The sequence below is a fragment of the Manacus vitellinus genome, unplaced genomic scaffold, assembly GCF_001715985.3.
Source record: "Manacus vitellinus isolate BGI_N305 unplaced genomic scaffold, ASM171598v3 scaffold_35_pilon, whole genome shotgun sequence".
NCBI classification, from domain to species: domain Eukaryota; kingdom Metazoa; phylum Chordata; class Aves; order Passeriformes; family Pipridae; genus Manacus; species Manacus vitellinus.
Genome location: NW_021940498.1, coordinates 3,011,604 through 3,039,587, shown reverse-complemented (window position 1 = coordinate 3,039,587; position 27,984 = coordinate 3,011,604). Strand labels below are relative to the sequence as shown.

Sequence of the window (27,984 nt, the reverse complement as noted above, 5' to 3'; positions counted from 1 at the left end):
CCATCTTTCTCCTATTAAAAACAAAAAAAGAGAGCTGCAGGCTGTTCCTTCACTTCCATTTTAGAGATGGGCAAGAAAGACTCCTCTGAAACCTTCTCCACTCACAACTGCCAACCGTGCCTGGCTGTAACAATCTTTGCAACATTTAGCACGACTCCCACTAGTCTGAAAATATTCAGCTTTTTGTTTGGAGAGCCTGTTATTATTTGCCTTGTTACTTGTGGGGCATGATATTTGTTATGTTGTATTTTTCCAACTAAATCTGACTCTGTGGAACATAATACAGCACACTGTAACTCCCATAACATCACTAGATATCATTTTGGAGATTAGCTATTTAGTGAGTATTTGCTACATCATTTATTGGAAAATGTGTATATTTAACTTGTCTACAGAAAGCTTATGACCACAGATACTGAGCGCCTTGTAATTTACTGCCTGTGCATGATTCCATAAAATTATATGGAGAGAAACCTAATGGCAGAAATTTAACAAGTTGCTTTTTTGCTGAAAATTTTACATAAACTACTGTTGTTTTTATTTGCTTTACCACTATTACAAAGCCAGTTTACACTGCTAGTTTCTAAACTCACACAAATATTATTTAGAAGCCAAATGTTTTTCTTGGAAACAGCATTTTACGGGGCTTTGGATGCAATGTGTGCGTTGTATTGGGCTTCATCAACTGCAAAGTGAGAGAATATAGCCTGTTGAGATTTCTAGGCAGCAGCCTTGGTGACTTCCCTAAGCTGTAATCAACTGGTGCCAAAAGAAAGCTGAAGATTTTGCTTATTGAACAGTTTACAAGTTTAAAATATCAAAGTTGCTTTCCTGACAAAAGTAAAAATTATTTTCTTTTCTTTTTTACTACTCTTGTCAGAGGTCATTGAATAGAATTATTTATTCTCCTTTCAAAACAATGTTTTATTTCCCATGGAAATAGAAAGTAAGAATTGGGTAAATGTCATGTGGTGAAAATGTTCAAGTGTAACTGAGTTCAACAAATAAAACTCTGAAGTCACAAGGCAGGAGATAGAGAAAAAAACAAGCCTAATTCTTTTTCTACTCATGTAGTACTTGGACAGTGAGGACCAATCTCACTGTAAGTACGTACTTTGTCAATGTAAAAAGTTAATATTATGCACAATTTATTAATATTAATTAAAAAAGCAAGTGTCTGGAGACCAGGTGATCTTTTTTAACTCCTAAACATCCTACAAAAAGCAGAGAGAAAAACACGAGGCATAAGAAAATTAATTTTATTTTTTTTCAGCTACAGTGTTGACAATCCCCAAAGCATATTGTGGGAAAACTCTATGCATTTTGTGTCAATAAAAATAAACACCAGACATTCTGAAGTGTCTGTGAAGCTCCACATTTTTCTTTTTCTGCTTTGCTTCCTCCTGAAGCTGGTTTAGTATCTCTTACATGCACAGCTCTGCTGAAGACTTCATGGGCCAGGTGGATGGAGAGAAGTTCTGAATTAGATGCAGGATTAAGATAAATAAAGCTATAGACGAAAATGCAGTTTTGTGTCCAAAATCCTGTCATATTCAAACTTAAGTCAACTACAAGTTTCTGATAATGCCAACTCCTCTTTTTAAAAGCCTGTAAACACCTTCTCCCTTCCTCCTGCTTGTGACATGGATTATGGTTTCTCACTTCACAGACATTCTCATCTGATGACCTTGCTAAGCAAGGGGAAACTATTATAAATGATTTGACCACTGAAATGTTTTCACCCATCCCTCAAAACCCCTGGGTGGTGGAGCATTAACCTCTTTTCTTTGTGCTTCTCTTTCAGCTTCTGATATGGCTGCGGAGCAGGGGCAGATTCTTGTCATTGCCACTGCTGCTGTTGGTGGATTCACTCTCCTGGTCATCCTCACTTTGTTCTTCCTGATCACTGGGAGGTAATTAAAGCTACAGCGTTCTCATTTAGGCAGGGTCGGAACCATCTAAAACTAAGAATTTAAGAATAATAGTTAAATCATTAAACCACATTTTCAGTGCTGAAATGAAGATTAAACAGTGGGGTGAACACCTTCTTTGGGTCTTACTCACAGTTCTCTCATGAGTGCTGTTTCCCATAACGACTCAGTTTGGGCAGACAAGCAACTATGTGAAATCAGGAAATAGCTTGGATATTTTAAAAATAAGTTTCTGGACCTCTTACCTCCATAGTGAAAATTTAAAAACACATTGTACCTGCTGCACCTTCAAGGCTCTGACATTACAAGAAAAAAAAAAAGGAAAGAAAAAAATCCTACAATATATTTTATAAAATCTCATAACTGTAAATTGCAAAGCTTTGGAGGGTGCAACCCTAGGATTTTTGATGTCTTGGAATTGGCAATGTAGCTTGCTAAATACACTTGAATGGACTATTTTTTATTACTTTCCCTATATTAAATTTGTAGGACAAGCCATACAAAATTATGCACCTATTTTATATGCACATTTCTGCATCTCTTAAGATAAAAAGTAGGAATTATATTAGAAATTAAACTAAGGAATACTATACTCTGAAACACTAGAATGATTCTTCTGCTTGTGGTATCACTGGCAAACAGAAAATAGTTTCCTAAAGGTCCTGTTTTATTGCTTTCTGGCTTTTTTTTTTAAAGATTGAAGATATCCCAATTAAATCTGTGTTGCAGCAGTACTGCTGCACTGGCAGGGGAATTCACCAGTCTGGACAATGTGGGTTTTTTTATAACTAGCCAACTCTTGTGCTTACAATTCTTTCAATGCAGTGCCCTTTGTCCGCCTTTCTTCAGTCGATGTGTTGATTAGGATCAAATAATGACATTATGCAAATTGGATGAGGAAGCATTTTGGTTTGAGTGGCCAGATGCCGTGCTGAATTGCACAGTGAAGGTTTTAAGGGAACTCACAAATTCTAACTGGACATGCTAAAAAAGACATGTGTAGGTAGGAACACCAGTCCTTGCTGGAGCTCAGATTCCCACAGGCACAACTCCTTCCAGGGTGCCTTTTTTCCTTTTTCACTGAGCCTGGGGTGTTTCCTGCATGATTTCGGGACTTCACCTGCTTCCACCTGGAAGCAAAACAAAATTTAAAAGGACAAAGAGATTATGATCCCATCTCCTCTGTGAGACCTGGGAGTTTGTGTGGGCTCTGACTCCTCTCTATCCTTTTTCCCTTTCACTCCTTCAGACACACAAAAAAAGATGCTGGAAGAGCCTCCATGTGAGTAGGATTCTCCATGGAGTTTCCTTCTTACCTGGCTTGGGGACAGAAAAAATCCAGAGTTAGGAAAAGATTCTGCACTCCCACTGTCCTGGTTTAGGGTCTATGTTTACACTGCCAGAAAAGAAGTTACACTTCAGTCTTCTGAATGTGATAATGGTCATCAGAGACAGGGCTGATATTAATGGACTGTGTGGCACTTTTAAATTTGTAATTATATTTCTGTTTTGTTGGTATAGCATTACCTCTAACTTGAAAAGAAAGTGAAGTTCTATCAGTGTAGGCCAGAGGTTTTATTTGCAATACCTCAGCAAGCACAGTAGCTGCCATTATGTGAATTAATGTTCTTTCTGCTAAATAATAAAACCAATTAAGTCTAACTTTCTGTTGAACTTGATGAGAGCAGTTAACCTTGGAACATACTATGACCTTAAATAATCTTAGAAGCTAAGTAAATATTCCTGCCATTACTACAGAAGCTGACAAACAGCAAGGTCTTTCAGATGACAGAGGAATTATTTAGACAAACTTCCGGAAAAAATAACCGTGTGGAATCCTAATGTGAAATCCTGAAGCATAACTCAAACACTTCCTCTAGAAAAAAAACATCACTAAACTCAGGAATGAAAAAAAAAATATGGAAATGGGTTTCTTTTGGTTTATTCCTCCTGTTTGCCAGCATTAAGGATATCGGAGATTCTCTTAGCTTTCTAATGCCTTACTCAAAGGGACCATTTCAATTATGTAAGATACGAATTCATTTTGAAGTGCTGCTTAAATGCAGTGATAAGAGTGTATTCCACAGAAGACAGAGCAAGAAAATTTTGAATAAATACTCAATTTACTCTAGGACTGGAGGCAAATTTCAGTATAAAAAATGCGACTGGTACCCTACAGATGTGCTCTGCTCCAGTGTTTAGAATTAACAATTTGATGAGCTGTCGAGTCTCCGGGCTGCTGATGAGTCTATTCATAGTGGAGAGGCTGGGTTAAATGAGCACCTGGCTCTGCACTTTGCTGAGTGATTACCCACCCAGAGCAAGCAGGAAGCACGACTGTCAGTCCTAGAGAGAAAAATGAAAGCAGCAGAGACTTGGAGGCACAGGACAGGGGATCTTGGCTTAATTCCAGGAAATGTGATGTTAAAGCTCAGTATGATTCAGTCTTATCATTGCAGAAATTATTCCTCTCTGACTGTTCTGTAGCCAACACGAGCAGAGAATGAGGAGACTCCTCTGCTGGTGATCAATCACTGGCCACTGTAGTCACACTTTGGGGCCACACTTGTCAGGACTGGACAGGGTTAAAGTCTTTCTGTTTGACTGTTCCCTTGGGCAGACACTTGAAGTATACGAACTCCTATTTAGTGTTCCTGGCACTTGCCCCCCTACAGACCAGTTGTTCAGGTCCTAAAAATGGCTCTGTCATCCTTAGTGGTCACAGCGACTGGTTTCCAATCTCTAGGCTTACACAGAATCTGAGAATCCACTGGTTTGCATCTCCCTCCACGAGGGTACAGAATTTTCTGCCCATTCATCATTACCTGTGTAGCAGTGAATGAATTTGTGAGTGTTCTTATTGTGTTCCAGCAGTTTAAACTAACCATTGAAATGAGGTGGGGGTGTTCACCTGTTTCTCATATCATCATTGTTTGTGTAGATATATTGCCTTTAATTAATGTTTATTTAATTTTATAAGACTGGTAATGTACATAGAGAGGACAGTCATTTTTTTCCAAGCTGGTTTTGGGACTGTATGTCTGTACACTAAATAACATGTCCCCGGGCACTGCTCTTCTCCGCTGGGTTCAGTGCCTCAACAGCCCTTAGACCAAAAGGTTTCCCTCTAAATAATAATTCTTAGGCTGTTCAGAGGGTGAGAGCGAGCTTCAAGACCAAGATCAAATATTTTGTTTTTTTCTTGACTGAGACAGTTGCTGCTACCATGTGACCCTCTAAATCAGCATTAACAGGTTGGCAGCATTCAGGCTGGGGAAGATTTCATTACCAGGAACCCAAAAACTTGCCATGTGGCAGTTTTCTCCAACATATACCCTTGCGTTGTCAGATATGGTTGCTGACAATTCACGAACTTCCACTGAGTTTTGGGTTGTTTGCCAAGGATTTGCAATTTTATAGTAATCATAGAGGCATATGCTAAAACCTAATGTTTATCCTGTATGATATTTGCTATCTTAGAAGAAAAAATAAATGAGTGCCTGGCTCACACTGCACAGAACCACTCAGCAAAAAGAAAGAAAAAAAGTGATCCTGATGTGAAGAAAAATATTTCTTTTTTCATGAAATGTAGTGAAGTCATTATTATTCAATTAGGAAGAAAATGTGAGCTTTTTTCACCCACTGTATATGAAAGTTAATAGGATAAGGTTTAATTACCACCAACTTACATATGCAAACAGGAATGCAGGGAAGTGATAATTTATTAAAGTATCAGAATTCTTTGAAGGAGTCAAACCTGAAATAAAATTTTGAATGAAATTTAAACTCAAGTAGTCACTTTCATGCTAATAATTCAACTCTGATCTGTTTTTCTTTGTATGTAATCTATTTGTAGTTCTTCATATTTCCCTCTTTAGATTCATAACTAAATGTGTATTCCAAATGCAAAGATTCTGGTTTTCATAACAGGGCAGATAAAACTTAATGTACATTTATTTTATCCATGGCAAGTATTTTATGTAAAACCTCACTTGTTTTCTTGAAAGATGCCAGTGGTACATAAAGGCCAAAATGAAATCTGAGGAGAAAAGAAGGGCTCATTTGCAAAATGGACATTGTAAGTAGTTCAACACTGTGTTACATAATATCTATATCACGTTTTAAATGAAGAATGTTCATTGTTTCCTGGATAGCTTTTTCCCCTGCTATTTTAATCTGGTCATTTGAGTAGTTCCTTACTGTCTGCATCATCAAAGATGGGGGGGGTTATGTCCTCTTGAACAATTTCACTAAATTCACTCTAGTTATTATGGGGTTTTTTTTCATTCAATTATTAATATTTAATCAGTTTTTCGTGCATATTTCTGTGACGTCTCAGTTGTTCTTGACATTAAATTTCTGCCTCAAAGTTCCTCTCTTGGTGACTATGTGACTTATTTGTATCTAGTTCTCTTTGGATTTAGGGATCTACACTTCCAGCCACCCAAGAAATAAGAAGTGGAATGGGTTGTCTTTCCTCATGTTCCTGCTCACTGATCAGTACAGTGAAAGAAAATCCTACCAGTCTCTCACGGGCAGTACATCAGTTCATATAGTTTAGTTTAGCTACCTAGTTTAAATTAGTTGCCTTACTAGTCTGGTTTTTTATTCCAAGGGTATTATACAAAGGGTACAAAATTTTATTTTTTCGTCATTTTGGTAGCACCCCTGGAAATACCGTGATCAACACAGAAGTTAAGTCACCAGAAGTAAAATCTTTTTACAGGTGACACCACTATATCTAGCCAAGTGCCTCTTTCTGTCAAGGAAAAGGGTACATTTACCCATAAAGTATACTTCCTAGAAATATTTGTTTGCCATTTGTTTCCAAGCATGGTCAGAAATTAAAGAGGACAAAAGCCTTCCAGCAGGAGAGTTTGATTTATGCCTCTGAATCTGTGACTGAATTTAAAAGAAAGCCTCATTCAGTGTCTTTCAGGCTGGGGTAAATGGTACCTGTATTTCATGTTGACACAAAGCTTCATCTCAGAGGCTTCTCGGTCATTTCAAGTTATCTCAGCATCACACTGGAGGGGGCAAATGTCTGCTCGTGTATGTGCTCCACAGAACCAAGGATAAAGCGCAATTATTGTGATTTACCCCAGCAGCCAAGCCTGTACTGCCAACAATATTCCCTCCTTTACACTAAACAGCACCTGCATAAATACATCCTTCATGCAACAACCTTTGCCTAGCTGCAGGCTGCCTATGGATTTGGGATCCACCATCTCAACCTGAAACAACACCTGGGACTGTGCAATCGCTCCCAGGACCAGCATAAGGGTGACCACTCCCAGACTGGCTGAAGCTCATCACATAATGAACTGCTTTAGACTCAGCTATTAAGTGATAAGAGGAATGACTGAGAAATGCTGAATTCTTTTTAAAGGGATTCTCTGGACCCAGCTACAGTAGCCTCCTTTTATCCCGATAAGTGGATGCATTATTTACATCAACTTCTGTTAATGGATTGAAAGTTTTCCAGAACTTAATCATCACATGGCAGCAGCCTGAAAAGGATTTCCATCCAGACAGTCCAAGAGAAACAATGATAAGTTCTTGAACATGCCATACTCAGGAACATAAGGGATGTCAGGAGTGCCAGCAAATGATGGCTTGCCCGAGCCTTCCAAAGCCATCTGGCACCATCCCACTCTTGCCACGGCCATCTCCAAGGAAACAGCCAGGAATTATCAAAGCCTTGGAAATGGATTTGGATATTTTTGTTCTCATCTTGCACCTGGCTCTCTGGTTGTTCCAGCTGACCAGTGGAGGACAAAGCAGCACAGTCCTCCAGGACTCATCCTTAGAGGAAAGGATCTCAAAAATTTGACCTGTTTGGTAAAAGGAATGTTCAGCCACCCACTGCTAAATGAAAGGAGTGAATTAGGAACCCGTGTTTTCAAAGTAAAGGAGAGGTTGCCTAAATTGCCCAAGGAGCAGTGAAGGGGAATATAAGCTGCCTTGGCTGCTAGTCTTGAGGCTCTTCCCCATATCACTGAACCCTCACTTGGTGTCACTTTAGACAGCCTTTCAAGTGACCAGCTCATATTTTCTCATGACTTGCTGCATTTTCCAAATTTACCAGCTGTACTTGAAGCATTCTTTAAGGATATAAGCTAAGTACTGAGGCTCCAAGGAGCCTCTTCAGACTAAAATATTAAATAGAATTCAGAAAGGAAATGCTTACAATTTAAAAAAAAAAAAAAAAAAAAAAAGAAAAGAAAAGAAAAGAAGAAGAAGAATGTAATTTAACATACCCAAAATCAAAATTGCATTTTCCTTACAATTTAACTAGGGCTGATATTTTGTCCTAGGAAGAATTTTCCAAAAACTTTATTGTCCTCTTAATTTTCCTGCCTGAAATGCTGTTTCTCAGGAGATGCTTGTTTTCATCTGGGACAGAGACAAAACAGCATAAGAATTCAGCACTCTCTTATCAAGTTAAATACCAAAGACTGAGTTTTATTAAGGCCTTTGAAATTTTCTTCCCATGGGACAGAATAAACTCTGGGACTCATGTAACTGGCAAACTTGACAGTAACTAGAGGTATAAATAACCTTCAGAGAAACTAATACTGGTATTTTCTCCATTCCATATGATAACACTGATTATCAGTCATCATTGCAAACTGGAAGGATGTTTGTTGTAACAATGCACCAATCCTGAAGAAGTATCCGTGCTTTCAGTCACCCAGAACACCTCAGAAGGTTTGAGCAGGGCCCAGCAGGACCTTTTTACGCTTTCAGTCAGTACTTTGGAATGCTTTTGCTAGTGTTGGGTTGTCAGAGAATCGTTCTCTGTCTATGGAGTTGTAAGAACCAGCTCATTAGTGTCTTAGAAGCCTCACCTAAATAAACCACTTGAAAGATAAGAGGAAATGTTTAAGCCTGTGCTCAATCTTTGATGGCCCAAATGGGGACAACTCATGCATTTTGCAGTTGGCTCTGCGAAATCAGTAGCAAGCATTAGTAATTTGGGGTCATTATCCTCTTCTGTTGGGTTCTGGAACTTTAAACGTGGAAGATTTAATAATTTATTTCCAATCCTTTCAGTTGTCTAGTTTAAAAATAAATAAATAAATAAATCTTGTTGCAGTGCACAATGTCAAAGTTCTTGATTCCTGTTATTCTCTGGTTTTTTTGCAGTGCGTTTCCCAGGACTCAAAACATACATCGATCCAGACACGTATGAAGACCCATCTCTTGCTGTCCATGAGTTTGCAAAGGAGATAGATCCTTCAAGAATTCGTATTGAAAGAGTTATTGGGGCAGGTAAAACTATACCCACTTAAAAAAGAAACGTCCAGGCCTGGCAAGGCTGCTTTTCTTGAGTCACCAGGATAACACAAGTGGTCAAGTATAGCAGAAAATTGTGGGTGTGTTTCTCTGACAGTCCTCTCTAAAGTGTGGTGTATCTGAGGTGTTGTATCCAGCTAGTGCTCCAAATATTTTCATATTTAAATCCGGAGTTCTCTAAAGGGAGATTCTCCAACACAATATTTTATCCTAAATGTTTTTTAGGGCTTTATAATTTTTCTGGGTAGGGTTGGTTTTTTGCCGTGTTTGTTAGGGGTTTGGTTTTTTTTCCAGATGCACTCAAACCCTTGTGTCACTCAGCATTTGCCATAGTTATTGTCATGTGTTCTCAGTCACTGAGCGTGAAATTAGATCAGAATTTCTTTCTGTGGGGAGATAAGTTCAGAATGTAAAAGACTGAGAAAAAGTTATCCTCAAATAAAAAACAGGGGGAGGATGAGGGGAGGGAAAGGAAAGGCTGGCTTGGGACAGGCTTTCCTGTGTGGAGAAGGATCATTAGCAGAGGGGAAAAAGGAAATTCTGTTAAGGAGGTGGAGACAGTATGAAAGGTGATGGGGACTTGAAAAGCAGGATGAATGGAAAAATAGCTTCATGATCTCCTCCTATATCCCTATTAGTTCAAGTGTGTGGTGGAGACAGAAAGGAATTACATCTGATCAATTGTTTTAGACTGTTCTCAGGTATGGAGCATTTACCTTCAGTTGAGAACATCTCACTGGGGTTATAGGCCACTTCACAGCTGTTTGATAATGTTTCAGAAGTTCATTCATCCTGTATGTACATTGTTCTTTTTTCCCTAGGGGAGATAACGTGCCCCTTGTGTTTTCAGGGATCCTACTTTTGTTGATGTGCAATGTCTACTCCGTGCATTAAGTGTTATCCTCTTGTCTGAGGTTTGGTTTAATTGTCAGGTTTTACTGCTCAGGAAAATGATGTACAAGTATTCCCACACATTCACTTCTGGAAAGTCTTTGTGGAGTTAAAGGCTCATGGTTGCCTTCTAGAGTTCACTAGAGGTCCTGATGGTATTGTCACCAGCTCAATGGTGACAGAAAACACACCTTTGAGGTTAACACAACAAAAGTGAAATACTTGTAAAAAACAGTCTTGTAAAACCATTTCTTGTGTTCTGACTATGTGGGGCAGAAAACATTTCATTGTTGTCCAGGGCCTGAGATTGTTTGCTGTGTTTTACTCAGTTCATGGTTTATTGAGGACTTAGAGAGACAAGGCCAGAAAAGGGCCTTACAAACTTACCTAACTAGTGGATCTCAATGCACAGCTTATGACCAACATGCCATTCAGAAGGACCACCAACGTTTCTTACAGTTATAGCAAATTAAAACAAAAAACAGACTGACAAGGAGAGTCTGGAGTTCCTGTGGTACTTTACATTTTCTGTGTTGTTACCCTATAATGGCTGAGGAGAATTAATCATTTCTCAACCCCAACAGAAGGGGAAGGTGGGAGAGCTGAGAGTCTGTGTCAGAAATTTTGATGAATGTAGGAACAGAATCCAGCTCTGAAATATAATTTCTTCCTGCAAAGGAGATTAACACTCCCTGTCTTCATATTACACAGTATGGATATTTCTCTGTGTCCTCAAGATATTAAAAGTGACTAAATTTTGTAAATTGTTGTGTTAAAGGTGCTTACAGTACTGACTGCACAGATGTTCACCTCAATGTAAATTTATTTAGTGTGTTCCATGCTCCAGTGCCCATCTTTGAGCTACCGGGCTTTCTTTAACAATGCTGTTTTATTACTTACTTACTTTTACCTTATTTACTTTCTTAAGCTTTAATGCCATGAAGAAAAAAAATGAAATCATTCACAATACAACAGACTTAAAAAATCAGTTACATCTTGTAAAAGGGGTTCAGTGGAAAGAAAACCTCGTTTTAATTTGCTCATAGTGAACCCACCAAAGAACTCATGTTGGAGAGTATTGCCAGGAAAATTAGTCAGAAGACATAATGCACTGTGATCCTTTTTTTTATCTCTGTTTCATATATCTTAGTCACTCTAGAAAGGAGAAGTATTTTTCCCTTAAGATCCCTCATTTAATGATACGTTACTACAATGACAAGAGCAGAAATAGCTTCAGTGTTGCTCAAAAGTGCTTTATGCACTAGAAAAGGTGATGTAAATAATATAACAGAAATGAAACCATGTCTGTTAACAAACAGGGGAGAAAAGTATTGGCCTGAAAGTAAGAGGGACAGTTCTGTTTCCCAGTGCAGTCCATATCTCTGGAGTACTTCAGTCCACCTGATTGCTTAAGCCACAAAATATGTAGTTCTGTGCAGCTTTGAAATTATGAGCTTGAGAGAGCCCCCAGAGGGCTGATTTCTGCAGAAAACCTTCTATCTGATTTCTTTTATTTCTTCCTTTTCTTCAGACATACTATAGATATTGATATCTTGGATTATAAAGCATTTTGAACTACATTAACACTAACACTAATGTAACTACTGATTTCCAAGCAGTTGAATACCATAGGCAAGGATTGGGTTTATTGATTTTAGTTCAGATTAAAATTGTGTCCTTACTCTCAATTAATTCATGAAAATTCTTTGCTCAGCTTCTTTCCCCCTTTTCTTTTATGTGGGGGAGTGTATACTTTGACATTTTATTTTTATGTTTTTTATTTTTCTAAAATTACTTGGGCAATTTGCCATCTTCAAAAATATTCACCTACTAGGACTTGCAAACTGCTTGAAATGAAATTTAAACCTATTTCTATGCAGGCAAGATACAGGTTAAATACCATGGCTGAGGCACAGAGACTACAAATTCTTACACAGTTCTTTAATAGCTACCAAGGGACATAACATATTAGCATAATTCACAACAGTCCTAAAACTTTCTCTATGAATTCTCTCTAATTCTATATTAAACATTTCAACTGGATATAAAATGCATTTCTTATCACAGGAGAATTACTTATAAAGATACTTAAATTTTCACCTAAGCGAAACCAAAAATCAATATCTTTTACAAAATGAAACATCAATATCTTTTAAGAAGATATTGATGCATTTCTTAAATTTGTTCTGTTTTAGCAATTTATTTTGGTCAATGATTTTCGGTTTTAATTTCTGTAACTTTAATTTTTCAGACAACAATTATTTGCATTCAAGAACTAAAAGTTTTCATTTTCAGTTTTTAAAAACTGATCCTATTAACCATGTTACACAGACAATTGGGTCTGATCCTTCAGTGTCAAGTCCTAGTAACATAAAGGTAGTATTATATGATATTAAAAAAAGAGGAAAATGTCTAAAATTGTTGCTTACACACTGACTGCTCCAAATAACGATGATTTTCCATCAGATATTAAAAAAAGGTTCAGAGAAGGTGGCAAGAAATGGTCAAATTGAAAAAGCAGCAAAAACTTCTAGCAGAAACAGCAGATTGGAAAATAGCCTTTAGTAGTAACAAAGATCAAGATGACACTTGGCCAGCAACAGTCAAAGATTTCATAGCCAAAATAAAAAGGTAATGTCTCTACATTTATTTGTAGATTAAATTAACGCTACTATTGCAAATTCATCTCATTAGGCAGGTAAGAGTAAGAAAAGCAAAGCAGCAACAGTTTAATAATAGACACTGAGTTTGTGAGATTACTTCAAGAAGAAAATGGTGCAACCTCTGTTAAAATCCTTTTCCAGGTCCTCCTGGTTGACTTTTACTGAGCTGATGTTTTTGAAGGCAACCACAATGTTCTGTGGAGACAGTTAATTGAAAGTTTGATCTCAGCTCTCCCAGTCTCCCCTCTGACACGCTTTTGGCATTCCAGCACATCTCCAAACACTCTGAATTACTGTCCTTTTTTCTGATGCCTTGGACAAAACAAGGCAAAGTGAACTACATAACTTGCAAAGTCCTCTCTAAATTATTCAGGCTTTACCTACTCCAGGTGTAGACACAAAATATCATCATTAAAGTAACAATATCTGCCCATAAATATAGATTCAAGATGGATGCACAGACAGATTTCTGCCCCTGAGCAGCTTCCCATCATCTCCTGTCTTACATCTAGTTCATCTGAGTCAAAAAAACTAGTTTTATAGACCTTTTGACTGAATGAAAAATTATCCAAGTTAATAGCTGTTAATGGTCTTTTTTGTTATTCTTCTAATATCTTCTCACTCTGTCCTCCTGTCTCAAACAGGAAGGTAAATGCAGTAGGGGAAACAGTTTACAACCAAAATGGAATTTGCAGTTTGATAAAAAATTCGTAATAACAAGCAGATTACAATCCAAAAAGCAAAACAGGACCTATTTGTGTTACCTGCTTAGCTTGTGATAACACCAACCAAATAAACATGTATTAATGAAGCTCACTTTCTAGCAATAGTTACAATGATAATTGTTTAAATGGTGCAATTCCCTTTTATTTTATCTGCTCCTTATGACAAAGTTTTAGTATTGTTTAATATTGTATTGAATATTCTTGGATTCAAAACTCTTGGCTGATTTTTTTTAATCACTAATATCAAATATTCCATCAGATCTCATATTGGTTTATTCCAAAGATCACCATGTGCCTTTTTGCCAGTTCCCAAAATTTGCCATCAATTCGTTACCGTAGATTTTCTTCAGATGGTCCCTTTCAGCAACTCTCATATTGAGCTTGCTGCACCTACTGACATTTTATCATATTATTTGTTTTTATCTTGCCCATGACACTTTTTTCTGCCCCCTCACTTCTTGCTGTTTGGTTTAAGGCTTCAGCACCTCTTCAAAGAAGGAATTCCCAGAGGTACTTTGTCAAGTCTGTTTTAACAGGTAAAATTAGCCTCTTATTTCCTTTGTTAGAATATTGAAACTCAAGGAAGAGACCAACTCCTCAATTTTTCACAGAGAGTAGACTATAGTCTTTTTATAATCTCAATCTCCTGCTAGTTCTCCTACAGGTGTAATGACTGAAATGGGAAAATGAGCCAAGCTGCATTTGGTGCTGTGACCTTTCAGTTGTATCAACAGCAACTATCTGTGCTGCAAGACATTTGTTTTGATCCCATGTAGTAATACCAGACTGCATATCTCTCTTTTAAGGGGCTGACTATTCCTATTTCACTGTAAATAACACATATGCTCTGACTGAGTGAGAAAAGGGATGTGTGGTTTGCACAGGGTAAGTTTCTAGATTGCTCAATCAGCTTCTTTGTGTGTAACACACAGTAAGATGTATGAGGTTTAGATCATTAAACCAGGGATTATTTAAATTTTATTAAAACTAAACAGACATTGAACTCTATTTTTTCCTCTAGTTATCATCAGCCTTTTCCCTGGAGCAAGGAAAGCCATCGACTTCATTGACATCTGGCTCTCAGGTTCCACTTAGTACACATGCAGTCATGAACCTTTACTGCTGCAGGGTCAACATTTATCTTGTTTATCATCAAACCTGAGCAATGAGACTTAGATTCTTAGATTTAAAAAATCCCTTTTGTTGAGCACATTCCCCCTTGACTTTGAAAACATTGAAAATGCTTTATCTGAAGAAAAGAGTAGAAAAGTTACTGTGGGATGAAATCTTGTCAAACTCTCCATGTAAATAACACAATGCTTTAAATTGTATCATTGATTTCCACCTAGTCTAAAACAGAATTAGAAGTTATTACACACACTTTAGGTTTCTAAATGTAGGAACTGTGTGTTCTGGGAGCTGATGATCACTTACTGTCTGTTTGACATCATGTCACAAAAAACCTGCTGTTAGTCTTTATGTTCAGCAGTTTATCAATCCTAATATCCAAGGGCAGTGAAATTCTTTTCCAACTTTACAAATCATGCATCCAAAAAAGGTAAAAGGAACAGGTCAGGGCGAAGACACAATATTCCTTCTCCAGCTTTAGATGTTGAGATAATAAATCTTGGGATTGTAAGCCCTTCTCCTGCCCCTTTCAGTTTAATTTATTTAAAAACACTTGGTGAACAGCCTTTTACAGTCCCTGAGGGATGAAATTCTGAAGTTGTAGTACTCTTGTATAGTCTTGTGTTAACAAAACCATTTATTCTATAACGTATGCTTTCCAAATTATTCTCAAAAATGAGATTTTGCAGTTCTGCAGATTTATTGATCACAAAATTTCTTTAAAAATCTGGATATTAAGGCTCCATTATTTTTAATTTTCACTGTTTCATCAAGAGAAAGAAATTGGAAATTTTTCTCATTTTAGGCATTTCATTTGGAAAGAAACAGTAAGGTGAAATAAGATCGTGGCTTTGGAGATGTGTTTTGGCTCTGCTGGACATATCATAGAAAATTAATACACCATGTTTCCTTCAAAGCATTCAGGTTTCATGACTTTCTTTTATGGTAGGACTTTACAGGTCCAAATTAGCCACTACTTTTTCAGTAGTCAGGCAAGCAAACTTTTAGGGAAAGCCTTCTAAAGGGGAAAAATTATATAGGAAAATCCTTCTACAACTTCCACTTTTGTCAAAAGATTCCCAGAACATTAGTCTAGTGACACGTGGTGTGACTCTTGGGGATGGTCTTGTGCAGGGCTAAGAGTTGGACTCCATGATCTTTGTGGGTCCCTTCCAGCTCAGCAGATTCTGTGATTCTGTGACATCTATTTTCACACATCTTCAGGGAAGCACATGCTTTAATTTGTTTTTGAAAATTAAGTAGAAATAAAACAAATTGGGGGAAGGGGAGGAGAGGGGAGATTTGTGCAAAGAAGACCTGGGAAATTTTATTTTTTTTTATCTGTTTCAGAAGCTGATAATTTATTCAGAGATTATGCTCAGCATCTGTTAATTGTACTCTTGCACTTGTTGATACCTCTGTCTTTGAAGTGAAAGACTAGCTATGAAACTGTTCTTTTAATCCCTCCACTCTTCCTGGATCTTATTGACTAATAAAACTTTGTTTTCTTTTAGTGGAAATGACAGAACCTAATAAAATAAAAACTGTATGACAATATCCATTCTAATCCTGCAACATCAGATTTTCTGAAGTGAAGCTTCTGCCTTTAAGGTCTCTCTCTTCTAGACTTGGTTAATATCTGAAGGCACACTATTACATGATGGAGCTTTCCTATTTTCTTTTCTTTTCTTCTGTCCTTAAAGTTTAAGGAAAACTAATTCAGACAACACTTGATGGAGGGGGTAACAATTTATTTCCTCCGGTTGGACATATATATCTGTTCATTATTCATTTTTTGGTTTTTTGCAGTTCTGATTCCCAAATGACTGAGGTAGAAAATTTGGTTTGCTATGGAAGTTCCCTGCACTGCGTAGTGCTTTGAAATATTTTTGTGAACGTTGCTTTTCATTTACTGAATTATGACCGATTGAAAAGTGACCTGCAGGCATGCAGAGTATGTTTGGTAGGGGCTTTAAATAGCTTCTGAGTGACTTCAAGATCAGAGGAAAGTTGTGATTTCCATACAAATTCGATTAGTAAATGTGTGAAGGGAATGCAGGGACATGTGTTCCTCACAGGCCATAATGTACACAGGAGAACATCGGGGGGAAAAAGCTCTGACATTCCTCTCGTTATGCAACTCAGTCCAGATTTGCTGAAACTCTTGGCCTTTGGGTGTCTGAACAGGGAAATGCATAATTAATTTCAAGTAGGTGTGTGAGTCTATTTAAATAAATCATGTGCAAGTGCTTTTCTGGGACATCATAGCACAAAGTACTTTTTAAATACTTCCTACAGTTTGAGGATAGCCAAGTATTCTGATGGTCTCAGGGTTTTTCTTATCATATAGGTCTCAGTGCATTTCACCCCTAGAGATAAATAGTACTATAAATAGATATTTTAGATAGATATTTTGTCATCACTGGAATAAAAATCTCAAGTGTCCTTACATTCCTTCCTTGTGGCATTCTCAGTTATATATCACACACATATTGATATCAAAATTCAGTCTCAAAATCTGAGAGTGATACAAGTCCCCATGATCTCGCAGTGTGGCACAAAGGAAAGGTGATTATTTGTTGTGAAGCACTGTTGAATATTTTGGGTTTCGGGGATGTGATGAAATTCAGGAACTTGCCCACTTCTAAGAGTTGTGTGGGTTTCTTGAATATTTTTGTGTACATGCACTATGAGTGATCTAACCTGTATTTTATCTATTTAAGGTGAGTTTGGAGAAGTGTGCAGTGGACGTCTGAAGACACCAGGAAAAAGAGAGATCCCTGTTGCAATTAAAACTCTAAAAGGTGGCTATATGGACAGGCAGAGGAGAGATTTCCTGAGGGAGGCCAGTATCATGGGACAATTTGATCACCCAAATATAATTCGCCTCGAAGGAGTTGTTACAAAAAGTAAGTCACTAACATCTTTAGTTAAGACTTTGATGGTGGTTTTCCTATTCTATGTCACTTAGTATCAAAATTAAGCATCTATGTTCGCATTCAATATGCATTACAGTTCTCAGAAATCTTCCAAATCGTGAAGTGACAGTTGATACTGCAAAGTTCGGGACCAGAGTAGGAAATGCAAAGCCTATCTGTTTTCAATTAGAAATGTTTTAGTTTTTAACAACAATCATCCTTATTTGAGTGATGTCTTTACAGGTTCTTATGAAATAGACTGGAGAGATTGCCTGTAGGCAAGTGGAGAAAACCATAAAAGTAACTGAGTTGACAATGAAGTCAAATTGTCTTGAAAAGTATCAGTTATACTCTTCTTTTTGCAGAAGTATTTATTATATATTTGGTGGAGACTTGCTGGTTTCGGTACCAGAAGAGATAAATTTCCTGTTTTAAAGAAATAAAATGTAAACACTTTGTAACTTATTGTTCACTTTACTAAAATTCCAGAATAATCTACAAAATGTCTTACTGTACGTAACAGTTGCGGCTGCCAAGAATATCCCTTGCCTCTGAAATCCAGCGTTTTTAGTGGTGTTCTGGACTTTTCTGAAATGCTGAAATATCTAGTGCTCACTTAAGTATTAAGTAAAAAGACAATAACATACATGTCATTTCTTTAATGCCATCTTTTTCCAGTAATGAATTAAAAAACTGGAATTAAAAAAACTATTTTCTTTTCAAAATTGATTCATCTCAACTAAGCCATGTTGCTTGCTAATTTGCAGTACTTATATTTTTCTTTTAAAGGGAAGTGTTGTGTGTGTAAAACAATAATGTCCTCTTACCTTCACAGTAAATACAGTAAATATGTTATGAATATTTCCTGTTTTCACCTTGTTACAACATCAGAAGCTGTGTTTGGAAAACACAAAGTACTAGAACAAAGAGGGAAGTATAGCTCCTGAACTCGTGCTGTTGGAATGGAATTGCAACAGGTTTATGGAATGACCCGCCCATGTGCAAATCTGTCTCCCTGTGGTTCTAAATTAAGAAGAAGAGGACCTTTTTCTTTCTTCACACAGTATTGCAAGGGTAAATTTATTATTATTTAGGTATGTTTGGTTACTAGACTAACAAAATCCATGGCCTTGCAGAAAAGATGCAGCTTTAGTCTCGCCATTGCTCTGCTCTGCTGACAGCAAACAAGAACACAACTTAACCCAGGCTGAGCAGCTCTGGGGACCTTTGTCAAGAGATGTAAATATGTAGGAACTTAATTGAATTTAGCTCCTTGCTTCATACTGAACTAGCATAGCAGCAATTAAATTCCACCAGTCTTCCCCAGTACCACAGGTATGACCAGGATCCACGTGGTGGATCTAGGAGGGTGTTTCTCGCTCCTGAAAAATGCAAATGGCTGTGATTTATGAACAATGTTTGAATCCAATTAAATGGCACACACAGAATACAGTATAATGTACTTGGCCATGGCATGATTGTTTAATCTTTGCCCCATTTATAAATTTTCTTTCCATAATGACTTTTCATGAGCCTAGAGAGAAATCAAGATTGCATTCAGAGAGCAGAATCAAACAGATAAATCAGTGCTCCAGCATTTGTTAATGTTCTACAGGAAAGGTGATTATAGACACCTGTAAGCCAAAAAGTCATCATTAGCAGCTCTGCTTTTCCCTAAGCTGTCAACAAACTTTATTATTGTTTTGTAATGTTTGTTTAAAGGTAATATAAAAATAGTAGGTACTACTGTTATAGTTACACTGTCCTAAAAAATTATGCATTTCTCAGATATAAAATAGTACTGAAAGTTTGAAAGAAAATATTTTTGGGTCAGGCAGGTTTATAACAAACAAACAAACAAACAATTATAAAACCGCAGTTATAGAATGAAAAAAGACTACATGAATTATCAGCAAATTTCACCCCAAGGCATATAAAGTCCAAGTTATATAAAGTGTGAAGGACAAGGTTGTGCAGCTGTGCTCTGCTGCAAGAAGAAGCCAGAAGGAAGGCTGAGCAATGGACACATCCACCCTGCTCTGCTTCCCTCCTTCCAGTTTATCCTTAGGATGGTGCCTTGCATTTACACAGCCCCAACTGTGCTATTTAGAGAACAACATGACTTTAGCTGGGAGAAGAACAGTTGTCTTGCACTTCACTAAATCGTAAGTGTAGAACTGCAGAATCCACCACGGGACAGAAATTTCCTGTAACTAAAACATGTGCTATAAAAGTCAGACAGAACTTTGTCCTAGCAGAGTTATTTATGTAATGATAGCATGATTAAAAGGTGTTCTGTGCTGAAACTAAGATTAATAACAGCAAAAACTATTTATCTGATGTACATTACAATTCCACTAACCTATAAAGGCACATCAGATGCAGTAAATTTGATTAATAGATGTGTTATGCTGTTCTTAGCACATGCTTTCCTCTTTGTCATTAACTTCTAGCTGTTGCTGGTATATATTGCACCAGTTTATAAGCAGTACCTTCCATTCCAGTGTCATTGACTATTGAACAAAAAAGAAAAAGGGTTTGGTTGTAATAAGCAGAAGTGCTCTACCAAGTCAATAGGTATTGACTGGGGCAATAACAAATTCTCCTGTTCATTACAAATGAGAGCTTTTATCTGGTGCTACCAGCTAAGCAGATGTTAACTTTTAAATTATGCTGTTTTCAAAATTGCTGTGTAATATGTACTGTACAGGATGAAAAAATGTGAAACTAAGCCTGCTCAAAAGTAGGTCTGAAACAGAGGTTTAATTCCTTTTCCTTATTGCTTCATTTCTCATTTGTCCTAACCACAGACCCCAATCACAGAGAGCAGTAGGCAGAACAGTTGCTGTAGCACAAGCTCTCTGTTAGCAGAGAGTTCATTTCAAGGGCAATTTGCTGGGCCAAGGCAGATACACCATAGCACAGAATCTGAATCTGATCCCTCACTTGTATTGCTGATCAGAAGTCACAGGGAAAACTTTATTCCTGTTAGGTTTCTTTTAGCAACACCATTCCTTGCATGGTTTGCCATAAAAGGGCTGCTCATTGCCTTGCAAATTTATCATAGGTGCTTAGGCACTTTATGTAAACATTCATAAATGTTAGTGTTTATGGATTTAATACAGTGATAATTTTTGGATCTCTTCTTGGGTGTTTCAGGGCATGCTCTGATCAGTTTTATGTCCCTGGCCAAGCTGCTGCTATTTCAATAACAAGTATAGGAAAAATAACTTCTTTCTCCAGTACAAACATATATGACCATCATTGAAAGCTGGGCTATGCAGAAAATGTCTTCCACTTCTACATCCTGTCGAAACCTGTGTTGCAGATTTCCTATTAAAAGTCTGTAAAATAAATTAAAGTAAACATCTGACAGCATAACTATGTCTACAAAAGACATGAAAAATGGTCTCTGACTATTGTAACTGTACTAGAGGAAATCCAACCTGGAATCTGTAGTTAGTTTAGCTTGATGGTATCTTACACAGCAGTTTAAAGCACAGTCTAATCAGTGCTATGTAATGCTGTGTCAATATGAAATAACAGGGTATGAGAGGGCTTTATTATATTTATAACCTGTTTGTTACCCTTCCCCTCAAGCTTTACCCTAAATAACTTTCAGTTGTTAAAAATGATTTATGAGGAATTGTTTCTGTTTCCAAATTTTGACTACTGGAGGATTTGCACCTGTCACACATACAACAGTAATCTTTTTAAGGCGTTCATTTTCTTTACCCCCAATATGGATATTGATATTCTCCAGAAGAATTTTCAGAAAAGTCCCAAAATGAAGCTAAATGAAGACAGCACCTAGGCTTTTGGTTCTGTGTAAACTCACATCCTCAAACACTGAGCCTGGGTTTGGAATGACACTTCCAACTCCCTTATTGTCTCCTCACTGTTTTGATTTAGTGGTTTTCAAATTGTGAATGCAATTCCAGCTCTGAAATCTTTAGTCAGTCATCTAGCAGATTGAATTCAAAGCTTTAATCATTAATTTTCTTTTCAAATAATTGTATATAACCTGTTCAGTGCAACAAAAGCCCTAAAATCAGTGCACCTTACCTTGTCCACAAGGAAGGCAAAGCAGCATCATGATCCTTTTTCACTACAATTTACTGTATGTAACTCTTCATATCCGACTCCTTTTTCATTTTTCAAAAATGCAGGACATAATGAATTCATTTTTTTCAGCCAAGACATTGTGCTCTGGGCCTTTGAGCCCTTAGTGTAATGAATCTAATGTTACCCTTTTCTGCAACCTGTTAACAGGTTGCAACTATTAAGTGGAGTTCAGAATTCCTTTGAGAAGGCGAAATATTTTCCAGAACGTGTGTTTGTTATACACATAATTTGGGGTTTATACAAAAGGATTGAGGAAAATTTGTGGCAGTATTTGAAATATCCTTGCCTTGGTCATGTTGTTGAAATTGTACTCCCAGGAAGTGTGATTCTGCAAAGTTTAAATGCTGACCTTTTAAGAGCCAAGTTGTGACTATTTGACATAGGCCGGACCATGATAGCTTAGAAAATATGATTATGATTATACACAAAAATACAGGACCTACATTACAGTATTTATCACGCAATTCTGAAAAACAAAACCTTTTGGACCAGCAGAAAACATATGATGTTAATAAATTCCATGTTAGCATTATAGGTTACACAACACAGTGTAACCTATTTCAAATCTTACATTTTCATCTGTCAGTAGTCTCAGTACACCACTGAAACACCAAGAGCATTTCCAGGCACAGATGTGCTTGCTGGAGGCCAAAATGTCTTCAAATCCACCCCTTGAACCCATGTCAGGCATTTGCACCTGCCTTATGCAACACAGGAGGGTATGAAGATATTATTCATCCATGGATATCTCGCATTCTGATTGTGGACAATCCACTGTGACACAAAACAAGGGTGACACTATGTGTGTGTCATATTAACCAGAGGGCTTTACATAAAGCTGAATTTGTCTGATGAACCATATTGTAGTTATGCACATAATGATAGATAAAACAGCAGGATTTCAGTTGTATCACAAATTTTTCAGTAAGTGGAGCTGTAATTTTGAATTTGGCTCACTCCCTTTATTTTCCTTTGTGTCCTATTTCATGGATAAATATCACAACACATTACTGAATTCAATGTTGCTGTGGTGAGCAAATTAACACAAAACCTACATTGTTAGCCAAGTTTAGGAGATCAATTTATTAGAATATCATCCAAAACACAGAGCTGAAAGTTAGAGCTCTGCACATGATTGCTGTTAACACAGACAAAACTCGGTATCTGTAGCCTTCTTGCCAAATAGGTTACTCTTCATGACTGGTACTCGAAGAACATAATTAATGTTGATAGTACTGAGCTATTTTTACACACACATGCATGCGTGTGAACATTTCAAATAGCACTGGCAAACTACCATGCATCCATTTGTTGAAGGTTGCTGGCAAAAATTAAGAATACACAATACTTGTTCTCCTGAATGACACATGCTTAGAAGAAATTGGCTTTTAAACCTCAGGAAAAATTAAATATGTCTTTCATGCATTGCATTCTGAGAAACTTTTTTCACAAAAATCAAAGAGCCATTACAGTTTCCTGCAGTTCAGATCAGTCACATTTCTGTGTTCTGCTTTTCTCTTTTGCAGTTAGGAAGCTATACATTATACCTACCAATTCTGCTGCAACATCTTTCACAGGATGATTAACAGTGAAGAACAAGCATATTGTCAGACAGTAAAACAAGCATCTTGTTAGCAGCAGCTTAATCTGCCCATGATACACTATCTAATATGCTGAACTTCTATAATTCTGCTTTTATAGGTTACATCTGAGAAACAGGATTTCACTGTCTTCAGGATCCTTTGCCTATAGATGTTCTGTACTTAGACATGCAGGACCTGGCTTTCAAAGATATTTAGATGCTTTGATGGGAGATGTGGTTCTAGTAGAAAAACAGATGACAAAAATTGTTCCTACTAACAGCCATAAAAAGATAAAGCCCTGTAGATGAGATATGTCCAGACTATTTTTTCTTTTCTTTTGAAGGAAATGCACAGTCATGAATTTCCATAATTAGCATCATTATTAACCACAAATTATTGCATTTCCATACATCTACTGAATAAAATATGCAGTTTCTTCCTCCACCACGAAAGTAGAGAAGAATATGGTACAAAAAGTTAAAGGGCAAGAGTGTGTAGGAGACATTTGAAGGGTTGAGGCTTTTTTAAACAACTGCAACCAGAAGATTCAGTGAATAACAGGGGGAGACAAGATTGCACTCTGCTGACAGATTTGCTGCATACCATGGCTGATCTGTTGCCTGTGAAAGAAAACCATATAAGCAATGATGAGAGAAATTATAAATGACAATGGCAATTGCAGCTGACAGTTAAAGGAGTGAGGGGGTTAAAGAGTGTATATAAAGCAACCAATAAATCCCAATTCACAAGTTGTACTTGGTTGATTTATTTTGATAACTGTACATTTATTTCTTCTTCTGTATAGAGGCAAAAACAGGCTAGTAAATATACATGTAATTGAGCACTGGTAAAGACCTGTTGCAACTTTATTTTTGCTAAATCTTTGCTGGGAATGAGGTGTTCTCACTGAATTGATACCAAGACATGCTGAGTTTGAGAGTAATTGCTAATGATGGCTAAGAAGGGTTCTGCTGTATTTTAGAGCCCAGCAAAGTCAGATTATATCAGAAGCATTATTTGGTAAACTTCAGTATAATTGTTAAATATTACAGTGTACTCAAAATTGAAGCATGGTTGTGTTCTTTTAAAAGGCAAATTAAATAAACTTTGCACCATTTTTCAACAATAAATCATTCTCTTGTAATTCACGGAATATTCAGCATTGAGCTGTGAAGGATACTGAGAGGTCACCTGGTCCATCTTCCTGCCCCAAGGTGCAATCAATTACATTTAAACTAGTCTGGATAGACTTGCCTATCCTATTCTCTGAAACCTTTCCTGGTGAAGATTCCATAGCCTCCCTGGGCAAAGTTGAGTGTTTAACTGTTCTCATACTTAACCTTCCTAGTGTTAAATTGAATTATTTTTCTTACTACACCTTAAAGCCATTAACTCTTTTCCTGTCTGTGGTGGAACAGCTTGTGCCTTTCCTCTTTGCAGCAATATTTTACGTTTGTAGACCATTATAATGTCTTTACTGTCTTCAGTAAGTCAACCAGATTCTGTCAGGTTTTTCTTCATGGTGTATGTTTGCGTGACCTTTGGTCATTCTTAATGCTTTCCTTTGGATTCTTTCCAGTCAATTAATATCTTGTCTGAAGTATGGGTAAAGCATGGCTTTCAAGAGTGGATACAGTTGATGCTGAACCTTACCTTCCACTAACAAGCAGGAAATAACTGTTTTAAATGTAAACTTTGTTACTCATCTCTAAATACATGTGGTTTTCAATAGCAACCATAATTGGGTTTTATTTTGATTTATAATTACCCGTGGATCCTCCTCTGTGAAACAGCTGCCTGGATGTATTTGTGTGGTTCTTTTCTGCCATCTCAACTGACCTGCTTTGTCTTCCAGAATTTTGTTCTGTGTTTTCTCACACATTTCCTTGGCATACCAAGGAATTTTGCTGTCTTTGTCAAACTTAAAAACATACTCTTATTTCCAGCACTGCAGTCATTAAGGAGAAATCAGCCCAATGCCCAAAGTTCTGGACCATACTATTTGTATCCTTCCAGGCTGATGGGGAACCACTGAAGGCAGTTTCCCAGCTGTTATTACCCTGACTGTGCTGCAGTTTCATCAGAAATTTCCTGGGGAAATCTGAGAAAAGTACTAAGGAAAAAGAATTAAATCACAGAGTGCAATTTACAATATGAAAAATTATGTGATGTAATATAGTCAGGACTGAAATCTCATTGCCTCAGACTAATTTACTTACTACATTTCTTTCTTTTGTGCTGCCATTAGTCTCTTAGTTTCTGGTTGTACTTCTTGTACTAAAAAGAATGAAAGAGTGGCAATAAAGGTACTGTAGGCTGCAGTGATATGAGTTAAAACAATGTACCAGGAAGGCTATCACAGGTAGGGGAATGTATATCTATATTTTTGTGGGTTACAGTTGATTCTTAAAAAGAAGCTGAGATGTGTCTTGGTTAGGATAGAAGCCTTGTCATACCAAGTTTTACCTGTTTCATGATCATTTGAGTTAATATGTTATACTCAGACTGCATTTGTATGGGATAAATCCAGATTAGAGATTAGATATCAAAATATTAGAGACAATTCCACGTTTTTGTCCCATGGCAGATGCTGGGTGTAGGTCCATGTGTGATACCAAGGAACACAGATTTCCCTTGAGGTGACAAGATGAAAGATGGAGACATAATCATGGTGACTAAGGCCCCATTGTTTCTATTTTTTAGGAGAAACTGCTGTCATTTTTACCAACTTAACTAAATTCAAACTTACATGAGTGTATCAAAATAATAATGTATCCCTGATGCTTTTGATTTGATGCAGTTATTCTCAGTGTATTATCTTAATGCTGCCTAAAGTTTGCTTGTGCATGAAGAGTTCTTTTTCTCCCTCACAGTGTTGTTTGTATTTGTCTGATGCTTTGGATAAGCCTTACATGTGTGAACAGGGGTTATTGTAGGGATTTACATGTTTATCATAGAATCACAGAATCATTTAGGTTGGAAAAGACCTTTCAGATCATAAATTCCAAACGTATTTATGAAGTGTTTAGAAACACAGGAGGCAAAATGCTATTGAACCCATAATCATTACAACTGAAGAATTTAATAATGCTGAAATCTAATTACAGAAGAGTTGTCAAATGTAGTGAGTGTTATAAATAATATTAATCATCTCTAGTCCATTGGATTTGAGGCTTCTGAGAATGGAAGTATGTATCTTGGTACTTCTGCAAAACCCAGAAATGCATGTTTTGTTAAAGTAAACAGGTACAAAATAGCAATTAGATTTTTATTGCTAAGTTAAGATCCTTAACTTTTAAAAACTAATGTAAAAGTCTGTGCCAATCCTGAAAATAGAGCACAATTATCTGTTGTTTCTCATATAGGATATTCTGACAAACTTTATGGACCAACAGTATTGGTGTTAGCACTTTCAACCATGTAATGATTCCAGGTTCTAGTTACCAGCTCTCTGAGTTACAGCCTTCACAAAATAAATAAGAGAATACAATGTGTAAACATACCTCAATTCACCTAATATGCAAGGTTAAATAGACCAGCTTTTATGCTTGAAATTTAATTAACTGGATGAATGTTCAAGTCATAAAAACTGTTCCAGAAAAGCTGTGCCCCTTCTCTGGTTCACATTTCTTTAAATTTTACATTTGTTTGCAAGTATGTGAATTAAGAGATGAAATGAGTAGGTTTTTCTTGCTCTATGTTGTTTAAGGCTACCAGTTCACTTTGCCAAATTTGTGATGGAACATTCCAGACCAACACCAGTAATTAGCTGAAAGGGCAGTGCTTGCAGTGCTCTGCAAGTTAATATGTGAGGACAAGTTATGGTCCATGTATTTACCTAAATGAGAGCAAAATGATTAATGTGATCAATCTCCTGTCACTCCAAAATAGAGAGGCCACCAGTCCCAGGAAAATGCAAGTTCCTCAGATAATTATGGGAGTGATTGCCCAGATGTGGCACATGGTCTGTCATATAAACCTCTGCCTCAAAAGTTTGTATTGTGATATTTACTACAACTTAAGGGCTCACACCTCAATTTCTAATGGAAGGCAGCAAGCCTGACATATCTTTATTCATATGAAGAAGAAGAATTGAAATACAGATTGATAATTTTCTCATATACATTATCTGATGTTGTATTTTATAGAAACAGGAGAGTTAGATGTGAGAAAAATAAACCCCTTTGGTCATTTGCAACATCATAATCTTTCTAGTGCAAGGACTGCTATAAACAACTGTAGCTGTGATGCTTTGGATGGGACAGAAAGAGAGTAGAAACTTCTCTTCATCTCAAACCTGACACATTCTCCTCACACAGGGAACAAAGCTCTTGGATGGAATATTGTTAGCTGGGACATAATTCCCACATACAGATTCATCTTCCAGCATACAGATGTAAAAACTGATGAAAGTAACCATTTTCAGTGATTAGCCAGAAATCTTTGAAATTTGGAAGTGGAACAGTCATATTATGCAGTGGAAATCTGTTCAGACTTGTTTGAGTCATGGTCTGTTGAAAAGTGATGTGTGTTTTCTGTGCTGTGCTCTGGAGAACAAGTGGGAACTTTAATGACATAGATTTGTACCTGCCCACTTTGCTTCCTGATCTCACCCAGCATTGCAGCTCCAGCCAAGGCAGATAAATTATTTCTGCTCCCACCATTCTTCCATCACTGTCACCAACATCCACACAAAATAATGCCATCATTTAAACAGTTTT

At 37.0% G+C, this 27,984-nt stretch overlaps 1 protein-coding gene across 3 annotated transcripts in view; it reads left to right on the top strand.

Annotated features, from left to right (window-relative positions):
• EPHA6 (EPH receptor A6) overlaps positions 1 to 27,984 on the top strand; it is a 405,075-nt gene that overhangs the window by 290,454 nt on the left and 86,637 nt on the right. For all 3 annotated transcript variants that reach the window (XM_029961479.1, XM_029961480.1, XM_029961478.1), the window contains 4 exons: positions 1,805 to 1,913; positions 5,939 to 6,009; positions 9,081 to 9,206; positions 17,361 to 17,546. In XM_029961479.1, the coding sequence (XP_029817339.1) occupies positions 1,805 to 1,913; positions 5,939 to 6,009; positions 9,081 to 9,206; positions 17,361 to 17,546 (492 nt within the window). The remainder of the gene's footprint in view (positions 1 to 1,804; positions 1,914 to 5,938; positions 6,010 to 9,080; positions 9,207 to 17,360; positions 17,547 to 27,984) is intronic.